This window comes from Phaethon lepturus, unplaced genomic scaffold, assembly GCF_000687285.1.
Source record: "Phaethon lepturus isolate BGI_N335 unplaced genomic scaffold, ASM68728v1 scaffold11007, whole genome shotgun sequence".
NCBI lineage: Eukaryota > Metazoa > Chordata > Aves > Phaethontiformes > Phaethontidae > Phaethon > Phaethon lepturus.
Window position 1 is genome coordinate 17947 of NW_010551193.1, and position 14056 is coordinate 32002.

The window sequence follows — 14056 nt, forward strand, 5'->3', positions numbered from 1 at the left end:
TACTTTTGGGAAGAAACTGGAGGATATTACCGAGCTCATTTCAAAACTGGTGATGCCTGCAAACAACCCTCCTTATATACCCAACAAGTCCCTCCAAAGGGATTCATTAACCATAATAGCAGATTCTTAGGTTTAGCTTAAAAATTAAATCATTTTAATAAAAAAATACAAAGGTAAGAGGCAGACAATTTTGAAGACATTTTTGAATACAGAAAGAACCAAAGTTCTGCCTCACCACACTCTATCGTTCAAACTGAAAAGAACAGATTCCAGAGATTTCTGTATTTAGAAGATGAAGCCTGCGTTTGTTTGCATGGTAGTTGACTTGCATAGTTCATTTATAACAATCAATCAGTAGCAAAGCTGCTGCAAATGAACAACCCTTGAATACAGATTATGTAGAATATTAATTTCAATAATAATTGAGTACTTGGAGGCTGGCATGTAAAGAGACTAATGCATTATACATCTCACGCTATGCTGTGAGAGGTTAGAGGACTGTGAAGCCTTACAAGGCAGAAACCATAAAATGTGCATATTGCATTATCAAGAGGGGAAAAAAAAAAGGCTGAATTTCTAAGACACACGAACTTAACGATCAACCTAGCCAAATGCAGGGGGGAAAGTGGACAGCTAACACTGTAAAGCCACTCTTTGAAAGCAAATAAACCGTATTTGGATTATTTAAACTTTAGAATAAAGTCACAAAAGTATCTGCAGTGTGATACTGCAGCCCACAGATTATTAACATGTACTGAAATGAAGTTTTCTCCTCTTACAGATAAAGGAAACTGAAGAGATACATGTGCTGCTGATTTAATCTATGAATAGTTTCAAATAACGGCTCTCAGGCAACTTAAAAAAAAAAAACACAAACAAACAAACAAAAACCACCACCACAAACAAACCCAAAACACCCAAACAAACCAACCAACCAACCACCCAACCCTTCCTGGCATCCTCAGTTGTTGATGAGTTTTCAACACTTTTCAAACAGCTCCCACTCTCAGTCTTTCAGCCGAAGCCCACTTCAGCCATTGAACAAAGTCAGCAGTTAAACAGAAAAAAAGATGTCACCTCTTCATGTGTACAAAGTAGACAAAACTTTGCGTGTAAGAGAATCCATCCCTGTTCTTTTAATAATCCATGGTGTGGAGGTATAGTATGCTAAGGGACAACTACTAATTTTGAATGAACAGTTATGAAGAAAGTTATGAGGAAAGTTATGAGGATCTGTTTGACATTAACTGTACACAGTTAAGATTTTTCTGGTACGGGAAAGTGGAAATTTCTGTAGAAAAAGCTAAGAAGAAACAAAACAAAGTAAGTTCTGGTGAATGAAGACTGCTGAAGATTTCACATATCAAGATTTCTTTTAGTTACAAGGATGAGCTTAACAGTAAGATTATACAGGATCATCTTAAACCTACAGCTGAGAGACCGGACCAAACAGAAAAAGATAAAGGTCCTTTAATTTTAATAAGGTAAATATGAAAGTAAGCAGAGGCCTCAGGTACTTCAGGATTTAAACTTCATAAACATCACCATAAAAAAGTGACGAAGCAATACACACTTCCATCTGCATATGAGCCAAATAGTGCATATGCAATAGTGCTTGTGGAAACACCGAGACAGAGACACGGGGAACAAGCCAGGATGTCCTGTCTGGCTTCAAGATGCTGCTCCAGAAGGATGAAGATCTTCTGTGGATCTTGTGTTATACCTGCCAGTTCTATGCAGATGTCGAAGAGTATGGCAGAAGATCTGCAGCGGCATCAGATCCCTATGTGCTAACATCTAAATGTCACCTAGAGATACGCAATCTGATTTATGACAAACTTCTGTAATACAGTTCAATTTAACCATTTATAAATGGTACCTGAGCACCTAAAAGTCACTACAAAGGCTATAGATGTAGTCATCACAAGTACAAATATAGCAGAGTATGAACTGTTTGTAAAACCAGAAGTACATATATTCATTACAAACAGTAGCGTATACTCCGAGTGAAGACTGACTTGATCGCAAATTATACATGGATACTGTAACCAGCTGCATCTTTATCTTCTGATGCTGGACTCCCGTTCTTTGGTCAGTATCTCTCCTATGTTAGTGCTGTATTTTTCTTTCTTCTCCTATTTTTCTTTCCTTCTGTTTTCCATCGCACAAGGTGGGGATCCAAGAAATCCCTTAGATAACTCAGATGCATATTTTATAGCAAGGTACAGATTTTTTTTTGAGGAAATGGGAGTCAAGAAAGAACAGTATTTCAAAACACTGCCTTCTCTACCTCAGAAACCAACAACTTAAAAACTAATTCTAGAGAAGTACACCACCAAGAACATGGCTGCCACCAAACTATTTTCGTAACAACACATCTAGAAAGATATAGAACGCAGTGTATTTAAACACACTTCTCCCTCCATGGCTCAGGAAATTCCTTAATACAGGAAATTCCAGATACTTTTTAGGTTTGAAAACACTGAAAAGCACACAAGCAGCTGACTGACCACTCAGGCTCCACAAAGGATACAGTACTTACCTTTAGAGAACATACTTTATTTAATAGAAGTTTTTTGCTCCAATATACAAAATAGAGGACTGTAGTCCCAATTAACATTTACATAATTACACAGCAAATAATTTCCACCATTTACAACTGACAACTTTCCCACACTCCCCATTGTATTACAGCCAAGAAAAAAATCCTATAATGTTTTACAAACCAATCAGTTACATTTTGTACTTCCCTGCCTCTTTCCTTTTTTTTAAGTTGCAGTTTCTGATATCAGTTTAATTAAGAACTTACAATTATTTCAGCTGTACTAAAAGAAAAATGAAATATATAATTTGGAATACTATCTCAAAAACCCTATACAAAATAATAGTCAGTATCTTATAAAAATACATTGCAGGAGTAAAACCAGTGAAACAACAAAAATGTTTTAAATTTTGTTAGGGTATAAAATATTCAGCAACTACCCTCAGCTTTTAACTACGCACACAAAAAAAAAAAAAAAAGAAAAAAAAAAGAAAAAAAAGACCAAACATTTTAAATCAGCACAAAGTAATGTGACAGTTCTTTAACAATACTGTACCTTTTGTATGCAAAGGACTTCATCCTTCTAACATGCACCATTATCCAACTGATTCACCCCTTAACCTTTTTCTCACTGAAAGCTGAAAAAAGGTTTTTAAATTATTTGAATCTTTTAAGAAAAATCCAATCATATTTTCTGCATCTCCCACAATATTTCAGCTTTACTTTACAATGCTGGTAGTTTAATCATGATACATCATTTTATATAAAAGAATTCTAGCCAAACCAAGGCTTTAGAAACTTTGCATTTTACAAAAGCAGTTTGTTACAGTATGACAGTTGCTAAATAGCCCAATTTATTTAGTGACCCTGTTAAAGATTTGTTCAACTGAGTGAATAGATGAAGTAATTTCCTGAGCTAAAAGATACAGGTAAGTAAATAATCGGTTATAGCAGCAGACAGGAAACATTCATTTTTAAAAGTTGTAACAGTATCAATAAAATAACCTTAGAAAATTACAATAATGTAAAAATCATCAGGTGAAGAGGGAGTGACAAGGACATCCAAGACCTGATTGCCATAATCTGGAATGTACATTCCATGACTTGCCAGAAATTACATTCAGCTACTGTCAGACAACATACTGGTAAGTGGAAGAATGTCAAACCAAAATAGTTCACATTTCTTACAGATCAGGTGTTTTCTCAAGATTTAATTCTTAATGCTATTGTTTCATAAACCTAAAGCAAGGTAAACTGCTTACTTTCAGAAATTTTCACTCTACAGGACTTAAGTATTATTACTTTTAAAGAAATGTGGTATCTTCAGTCTCATGAAATTCCAAGCCTAGTTCTTCTTATTACTCAGACTAATTTATACTTGAGACCTTGAGAGATAGTCACCCATGCCCTTGGGAACAGAAGTGGATCCATTTTGAGGAGAGGGAATAATATTCTTAAAATGGTTTACTTTGACTCAAATCATTCTGATTTGCTTAGAGTATGAACCATTAACAAATTCTTGAAGAACTATAAAGACCAGTATATCACCACTGCACTATCATTTTCTTATGATATGCATTCTTAAAGTCTTCTGTGTAATAGTTTGATCACTTTTTTTTCACTCATTAATGGAAAGAGGATATTCTAATTTAATTAAATAAAGTACCTCACTTAGATACCAGTTCCTCCAGAAGGAAATCTCTCTTGTGTTATTCATTTTTTATAGACATTGTAGGCATTGTTTTTAGAATTTATATTGGCTCTTCTTTAACATTTAAACATAATCAGTTTTAATTCAAATTAATATATAAAATTTCCAATACTTGTTAGAATAAAGGACAATACACAAGATCCTCAGTTACAATAATTTATAAATAAAAATAAACTATTACAAACCAAATCTTTCCCCATACGGAGATTAAAAGCCATAATCTTGACTGATTGTTCCCGATCATACATTATAAATAACGTAAGCTTCTTCAGAGAAGCAAAACATACTTGCCTCCCTGACACCAGTTTATATCTTCAATTAAACTACTACCATCAAGAAGGCAATTGTGTTGGGCCCAGATATATCTTCTTGCTTGCATGTTAACCCTCCCAATCTCATTCTTTTAAACTTAAGCACAGGAAACTAAGTCCACAAAGAGTCCTTTACCTTTTATACACAAAGTCTGTATAAAATACAGATTTCTAATGCTCCTATTGCACCAATCTGGCAGTGCAGTTAGAACCTGATTCAAATTCCACTGAAGTCCATGAAAGGTTCTCCAGTGACCTTAATGGACTTCGAATTAGGACCACAGAGATAGTATTACCTAATGGAAAGCTCCTGCAAGAGTGGCTGGTATCTCTCTTTTTGCTTATGGGATGCAGTGGAGATGTGTAGTCAGCATGATACCTGAGCAAATAAAATGAAAATGATACAAAGGTTTTAAGAATCCCAAACTCTTTGCTTAGTTGTGTGCAAACTGTGCTACTGCCCCTGGAGCTCCCTGCTTTCCTTTTTTTCAGTGCTTGCTCCGTTCCAAGATAGAGATGTGAGGCATAAAAATCTCTCTTCACCACAGATCCCCCTCAATCCCGAGACTGATAGAAGAGGATGTAACCAGACTCAGAGTTCTTTGAGATGTCTGACGTCAACCCGTAGAATTCTTCAATAGCTTGTGCATCAATTTTCTGTATGTAAAAGCCCAAAAAATTTCAAGTAAGAATATCTTGCATACACATAACATTAAGCTGCACCCTAAAAACTACTGTCAAACAAAAATAACTTTATGTTAAAGTAATAAAATCCAAAGTGTTATGTTTTGGTTTCCCCTCTGCTATCAACTGCAGAGGGTAGCAGCTATATATATTTTATATATAAATTTTTACGTATTAAATGAACCTACTATGAGTGCAATCTTATGTGCATTGCTTGTGCAAATTTCACACAGAAAATTTTTAGACAATGATATCCCATTGAGACTTTATATCAATATGAAGAATCTAAGTACAAACTATAATTTCTAAATCTAAGCAGTGTAAGCCAATCAAGTGCAGAAGAGAATAATGAGAAGGCAGAGAAAGAAGGCTAACTTTTTCCATGTTTTTCACACAGAATGTTTGCTTGTGATCCTGTTAGCTCAGAAAGCCTCCTATAACCGAGATTTTGGGGGAAAGATGCAAAACTTCTCTTGAGAAGGTCAAAAAAGTGTTGCCTGGTTTTCATTGTCATAATTTTCAGCTTCAAAAGAAACCGAAACTGAAAGCAAGCTCTCTTGCCACGTTTTATATCAAAGGCAATTAGGCTACAAACAACACAAAGGTAGAAAGATACATTTTCCTTCTCTCAGGAAAAATTTATTTCATCTCATTCCCATTATTCGGAATAAAACCTCTGTCAGGAAGGAGTGAGCCATTCCAACTTGATGAACCATGGGCCTAAAACTCAATGAGACGTTTTAGATTTAAGAACAAAAAGATTCTTTCCTTCCTCTTTAGAAGGCCTAAGAGAACAAAAAGATAAATTACTGCCAGGTGTTACTGCTTTGGAACTGGAGAGATTGTCCCTCATGTTTGTGAAATAAAATGAGATCTACTACAGCGCGCTCTGTTTTTCCGGGAGGAAAGTAAACTTTTCACCCTATCCAGACATTTCATTTTACTGTGTATCTTGATAATACACAGAGGCAATCCTTTTACTTTCCCAACAGCTCTGTATTTTCCATGTTTGTAATTTCCTGTGTGAAAAAACATCCTTATTGTGGCTTGGAGAGAACTCTTCAATACCCTTGACTCATCCTGCCAATTAACAATATAAGTCCAATACTTGTCTCACTCATTTTTCTTCTTTTTAATTCTGCATTTCTTGTGTATTGTAAGGAAAATGTAAACTATTCATTTTATAGTTTTAATTAATTCAGATAAAGTTAGGAAAAGAACTTGGGCAGCACAACCATATTTCTGTTCATCCATAAGCACAGACAACGGGGAAGAAAGGAAGATGACAGAATAAGCAAAAAACCTGAGATGATATAAGCACACCAGCAGTTTCTGCTTTTTCTCTCAATAAAGAATAAAAGATAACTGATGAAACAGAAAGATGACAAAGTGAAACCTGGTGAAGGGAATTATGCTGTTTCAAGAAACTTTTTTTTTTTTTTAAATAAGAATAATGCCTGGAAGCATAGCTAATATTAGCAAGAATACCACCAAAAGCAAAAGGCTCCTGTTTCAGGGATTAACTTTTAAATTTTAGGGTGAAGTCTCAAAAATCTGAAGTTTCTGCCTATTTTGGTATTTGTTGCACCTTCATCTGAAACAATCCAGAATACTCAAAAATAGACTACCAGACTCATCATTCCATTAAATCATAAGTTCCCAGAAAATATGAACAAATGTCTTGCTCCAGGGAATTGCCCTCAGAAAAGAACTGCAGTAAAACAAATTTATCTGTATATTTATTTGCCGTGTCTTCTGGCCACAGAATAGCTTACTAAACAAAAGTGAAAGACAGTGGTCATAAACAAAGAAGCTTCTTTTAAGAAGTATAAAAACCAAAATGCAATTCAAAGTATTGTACAGTCAAATTGCAAGGCGCAGCTCTGCACTCACAGTTATTGCTCATTTAGACTGGGCTTGAATCACCTTTTCATTAGCATACCAGTCCTTTTACTCTAAGTAATCATATACACAAGGGGGCTGCATGCGCTCTGGTTGGTATAAGAAAAAAGTCCAGAGCTACACAAAGCTTACCTCAACAATATCATCATCAAAAAGCAACCAAAAATCATGACTCTTCACTATTGCAATATAATGTCCTCTGTTAGGGCCACTGTAAAACACAATCAGAAAAGAACACAGACAATAACACGCATGTATGTATAAATGTATTTCATTGAACTGTTTTTTTCTTGTAGAAAAGCAATACTTAACAGTAATTAAAATGGCTACCACTACAATTTCTGTATGGATGTTTCTTTTTTTTTTTTTCCCCTCCACTTATATCATCTTTGTAATAAGGTCTCTACATCTAATATCATGCTAAAAACCAGACTATAATTTCAAATTACGAATAACCAGCACAGGCACTGAAAATACAAATGAAATTTTTAAAAAAAGAGAGAGACGGAGAAGTGAAATCAAGAAAACATTCTAGTGTTTCATAGGGACAGAACAGATCTCAAACTATTTCTGATCTTGAGAAAGAAAAAGCTGTAGAGCTGCTGTTCATCTACAGCTTTAATCAGGAATAATCTCTTTATTTGGTCCCCTATAAACAAATACTGAATTAAGATGACAGTTTGGAAGTCTCAAGAATCCTCACAGCAATGAGAAGGGCTTCCAATTAAATTAAAACTGTTGTAATGCAGAGCTCTTCTCCACAACTATGACAGAAAAAAACAACTTTAGAAGTGTCCTATTTCTAATCAAATTTTAACTAAGGAAATAATACACTTTCTGAAATAGCTGACCCTTACAACTGAAAGCAGACCACTAATTAAAGCACTTCGGGAACTGCCTTAACCAGCTAACAGGACTCATACAATTTTTATGTCTAGATTAGGGAGGTAAGGTTGCCATCTGTGAGGGACATGTCTGTGTACCAAATCACATAACCCAATGAAAACAGGGTTCACCTCCTGCCATGGCTCTGAGAATGGGCAAGTTCCCAAGACCATGGCTTGAATGAAGGAGACAGAAATGGTCAGAATTGGACAGAATGGTCAGAAACGGGACAGAATGGATTTTCCCTAAAATCCAGAACAAGAGTGTCCCAGAAAACCATGGATGGCCAAAGGTTTATTTTCCAAAACTGTCCTGGCCAACTTGAGATCTAGTCATCTTAACTGTACTGTAATCCTAGGTCTATCCAGGGAGGAATGGAGGTGTGGGTGCAACAAAGGGCAGTAACTGGCAACCAGAGTCTGCCATTTTGAGGGACATCAAAAAGTTGGAAGAATGGGCTGATAAGAACCTCATGAAGTTTAACAAGTACAAATGCAAAGTCTTGTGCCAGACTAACTCCATCCAACAACACGAGCTGCAAACTGGCTAGGTGGGCCCAGGAGGTCAACAAAGATGAGCTGTTAGCCAGCAGCACATCATTTTGGTGACAGAGCTGAGAATATGTGGGGCTGTACTGCAAGAGCAGAGCCAGCAGTGAAGTGATAACTCCTGCCACTCTGCATTCTGGGACCCAGAACTGGACACGGGATTCCAGACATGACTTTGCCAGTTTAAGGGAGAGACTGATAAACTGGAGGAAGTCCAGTGGCAGGCCACTACATCTGTCAGAGGGCTACAGCACCTCATGGATGAAGAGAGGCTGAGGGAACTGGCTTTATTCAGCCTGGAGAAGACTAAATGAGGAATCCAACTGCTGTCTTCCACTACCCAAAAAGGAAGAGTTATAAAGAAATCAGACCCAGGCTTTTCTCAGAAATGCACAGTGAAAGGGCAAGAGGCAGTGGTGACAAACTGCAGCAAGGGAAATTCTGACTGATGGCGGGGGGGAGCGGGCAGGAAATCACTGTGAGAACACTGATGGACTGTAACAAATTGCCCAAAGAGGCAGTGAAATCAGCATTCCTAGTAATGCAACTGAGCCCAGCGCAACCTCATCTAATGTCAGAGTTAGCCCTACTTTGAGCTTTAAGTAGCTGACCTCACAAAGTAAATCATTCTGTAATTCTAGATGTTTCTAGAATCATCATTCTGAACTTCGGGGCTTTTATCTGCTCAATTAGCAGTTTGTAGAGCATCTCTCATTTTAAGACTTGAAGCCACAAGAACATTTGTTGAATACAACAAAAGCAAATACAAATCTAACAATCATATTTTGAAAGCAAGGAAACAGAGTGATGAACAAAACTCATAATATATGGCTATATTTCAGAAAACGTTGCTCAAACCTTAAAAAAAATCCACCCTAAAGGAAATGCTTTATAAAGTAATCTGTTCTATAATGCCTTCCTTCCTAAGAAACTTTTAAAAAAATTATCTTTAAATATTAGAGTTACATGATACTGTGTGTTTTGTGGGTCTTTTTTAAACATAGGTGAGGTCATACAAAGATCTGTGAAATACACTGTTATCACTTTTCACAATGAACTATCACAGCAACAAAGCCACATGTTCTGTCAGGATTGGTAGCATCTTCCCACAGTGCTTTCTTCCCTAAGAAACTTTTATTTTAAGAGGTTTTTAAATGCTATTAGAGTTCTGTGATACCAGGTGTTTTATTTTTTAAATATAGTTACGTTTATAGAAAAATCCCATGTGTAAAATAGAGTTATTACCTTCCACAATGAACTACCACAGCAACAAGGTCATACATTCTGTCAGGATTGGTGGCATCTCCTGAGGTGTTAAATAAACGAAGCTCTAAAGGAAAAACTACTCTATAAGAGAGTTTTGTGTATCGATGCAGTTGATCCATGTATTTAAATCTCTTCAAATGGAGAGCTAGAATCATAGGCAGCTTTTTTACTTTCATCCTGGAAAAAAAAAACAAAAAACCCATCAGTATTTCCAATATTCACCCAAAACATTGTTGATATCAACAAACAGGAAACCTGTCTTACTGAAGTCTTTAAAAAATTTTGCAGGCATTAGAAGAAGGTCAGATAATCTGCTGTTTAACAAACATGTCCCATCTTGCTAAACTAAAGGTGGATTTTAAAAACTGAGAGAATTGCAAATGTATTTAAAATAATAATCTCTAATACATAACAACAACTACAGCCATGATGAACCCATATAAAAATTTAGACATAATGACGGCATAGCACAGAATTCAATTTTTAAACATACCAACCCATAGCCTTCCTGAATTTCCAAAAGCAAAACCTAGATCCCACTTGGTATACACTGGAGGTATTGCAACGAAGTTGTTCCAGAGATCCCGTTCCAGTTGAATTTCTCAGTAAACCAGCCAAGTCAAACAAGCTTTTTAAAACGAGCTTTGTTACACCGCTTTGTTACATATGTATTACTCAAAGTTTTCGTATCAAGCCATTCCTTTAACATTGCCAAGGGATACAAATAGCCCACTGTTAATTCACCTTACCTCACACTACCCAAACAAGATAATGCTGTGCTCTAGCACAATAATTTTGTACTAATATTGCAGCATTATTTTATGGCAGTCAAAGCCAGAAAGTGATAATCTAGTTTTACTGAGGGCTCACTGTCCCCTTTCCCTAGTTTGAGGTATCGAGATCTTCCATCAGTGCCTACAAATCCCCATCAGCCAACACAGGTGGCCTGGCAGCAAACACAGTCTTCCACTCTCTGGGCAATACATCTGCCCACGCTAACAAAGCGACCAAGCCAGACTGCTCTGCTTCTTGGCACAGCCTTTGGTCACCGCTGTGCTGCATTTTTCAAACTTCCTTCAGCCCCGAAAGGTAGCTCTGAAGTCTCAAGAATACAGCCCAGGTTTCAGACACATCTACCAAGACTGTATTTGCAGAATGTCAGGAAGGATGTTCGTACAAGACGATCCTTTTTCAAAAGATAGGGGGCTGGGGACAAAATCCTTGAAAACTCACCTTCCTTTCCTTTTTCTCATTAAACTTAAGACTGATAGTAACCTGTAGGAAAACCTGCCAGACTAAAATGTTCTCCATGGCCTGCAAGGGAACTGGGAAATGAAAAAAGCAGACGAAGGGCAGAAAGATGACAGAAGCAACTATTTTTAGGGAGGGATAAATTTTTGTTATGCTACTGAGATATGGATATAACTTCTGCTCTATTTCTTTTTTCAAAATGAAGTCCTCTTCTTATAATGCAACTGTGTTTGATAATAGGAGCTCTTTCACTGGTGAAGAAATTCAGTACACCATCCTTGCTAGTTGAGTAGACACTATTACAGCTAAGCCCCATGTTATAGGGATGAAAGAAAATTATGACTGTAGTGAAACTGAACTTAAGCTCCACATGAAAAGCAAAATATAAACAATAAAAGGTGTGTTTTGCCAATATGGCAGTATCTACAGCACAGGTTCATGTCAACACAGCTTATATTGGTCATGGATCACACTACCTCCCACACAGAAAAAGAGCTAAGGCAACAGAAAACAACAGGACAGACCTGGCTTCACAACCCTCTGATACACACCAATTAGTAAGCTTAGGCAACGTGTGAAGGCAGACTTTGCATACGAGATATGCCAAAAGCCATGTGCTGTATCTATGGTAAACCAAATAACCAGAATCAGTGGTATAACCAGTAGAGCACGTCAGTGTTCCCACCCCTACACAAAACCAGAGGTTTTTCAAAGGTGTAAACAAGACTAGAAGAATTATTAGGCAGACAAGAATTGGTTTTAAACACAATGAATTTCAGGCTTCCCCGGAGCTTCTGATGCTTTTCAGGAGCACTGTCAAGCAGAAGTTTAGCACAACTAACTATGCACTTTTAAGAAACCAGGAACTCAGTTAAACAAAAAAAGCCACAAGCTTTGAATGAATCTGAAAAAATCCTGAATCAGGAAAAAAGTGCTGTCAAACTCATTCTTATAGCAATCAGAACAAATATTTTATTATCAAGAAAAAAACAAGTTTAAAAAGTCACATGAAATCGATGACTTTTTATCATTACCCATAATTTTGATTAGTCGCTGGCAGTTTGTTTTAACTTGTCTTTTTAACTTATTTTTGGTCTTAAGACCATTCTTTACCTCGTTCATAAAATAAATAATGATGAAACGAGTCACAAAATGCTTTGCATGGATTCTGGTTGCTCATGGAAGTAGGCTCATTGAATTCAAGCAAGAGGAATGCAGCCAACTTACTCTTAGGTGGAAGAAAAGTGAGAAAAATTACGGGAAAAAGACACACACAAGGAAATACAACAGTATTTTCATGAAATGTAAGGGTTATTTTTTTCCCCTCCCTGAGTCTGATGTACCTTTTATGTGCTTCTTGTTTACTGCGACATTCTTCACAGTAATATTTGTATTCACTGCACAGAGTTTCTGTATTGCTGAAACCCCTGAATAAAAAGAAAAAAAAGAAATGCTATAGATACTAGTTTCTTATCTGAAATATACATATAAACATGCAAAACAGAAACATAATTTTATATTCTTAAGTCTATACAAGCTAGAATTTTCTCAGCTTGTGAGCTTTTAGTTTTACTTCCTGCTTTCCAGGTAACAGATAAAAGACAAATTATGAAAATTCAGATTTTCACATGTACCTTAAACAATGAGTAATTGAAGTATTCTGCTCCACATCAACTGAAAGGTCTAAGAAGTCTTCATCTTTGCTGCTTATCTGCATGAAAAAAGAACCAACAGATTATAGTTAAAACAAGTTCTACTAATTTACCTCTGTTTTTCAGTACCATTTTATATTGACAGAATGCATCTTTTACCTTCTAACAGCCTTTTAAACATTATTACAAGTGGCTTTTCAGAGATTTGCTAGATCTCTTATTTCCGATTTTGTCCGGGAACAGGGAAGTGTATATGTGTCTGTGAGGGTATATAATGCCAGTTGTCATTATGCTGTGATTTCAGTTTAACAATATTAATGCCAAGTTCCTTCTAGACCTCAGTCTCTTCAAAAGAATACAATCACTGGGATTCTTCTATTTAGTGATCTCACCTCTGTTCTTCTCCTATGATTCCCTCCAACTGAAAGTTATGTATTTGCATATTACAGTGTCCCTAACAAAGAGCACAAATATTTTGAAGCCTCTTCCTGGTTAGATTCATACTCTTAAATGAGCAGCAGAGAGAGCAAATTTGTTGGTAAATGAGAGCCTGGGACTTGCTCTGATAGAGGCAGAACAGTGCATAGCCATTTCTTACAAAAATGTAAGAATAACAACTAAAGTAAAAAAGAAATTCCTAGAAGCAGAGAATAAATTCCACCACAAATCCTGAAAAATGGTGATGGACAAAATCTGCAGCTGCCCTGAAAATCAGCTGTGTTATTAAAAGATTTAGGAAATAGCCACCTGCAACCTTAACTTTTCTCTGCTAGTGTTTCCTCTCTGTATCTAGAGATACTCAGTGCCACTGATGAGAATGTCCTCTGTCTATCTTTTATGACTCCTAGGTACCAAAGTAAATGCTTTTAGAAAAGATGTCTGGCTGCAGTTTCTTGATTGAAAGCAGGAAAAGTTAAACAGCTACAGGAGAACTAATGTATGTTGATCTTTAAAACATATGAGATTTATGTTCCCTTTTTAACTCAGAATAAAAATAAATTTGGAAAGTTGTTCTCTGATTATCAAGAGGTGAGAAACACACAGTTCCTAAGGGCAGCATACATAGAGAATAAAAAGAAAAACAGAGGTGGTCAAGACAACTATTTTTGAGAATTAATACCATAGGGCAAATCCAAAAACTTATGAAAGTAAGTTAAAAGCTACTGTTAATATTTGTGAGTGGACTGGGCAAGGATTCCTCCCGCTCTTCGGTACCTAATCTTTGCAAGAGTAAGTGTACATGTACAAAAAAAGCCACTATGTCAGTATATATCACATGTAGTACAACATTTAGATGCTGAAGT

General features: G+C 36.3%; 1 protein-coding gene across 1 annotated transcript in view; it reads right to left on the minus strand.

The window, feature by feature from the left end:
- Window positions 1–4566: 4566 nt before the first annotated feature.
- USP12 (ubiquitin specific peptidase 12) overlaps window positions 4567–14056 on the minus strand; it is a 28575-nt gene continuing 19085 nt past the window's right edge. The window contains 5 exon segments of the mRNA XM_010290832.1: window positions 4567–5221; window positions 7283–7361; window positions 9829–10026; window positions 12444–12527; window positions 12735–12811. Coding sequence (XP_010289134.1) covers window positions 5120–5221; window positions 7283–7361; window positions 9829–10026; window positions 12444–12527; window positions 12735–12811 — 540 coding nt within the window. The 3' untranslated portion in view covers window positions 4567–5119.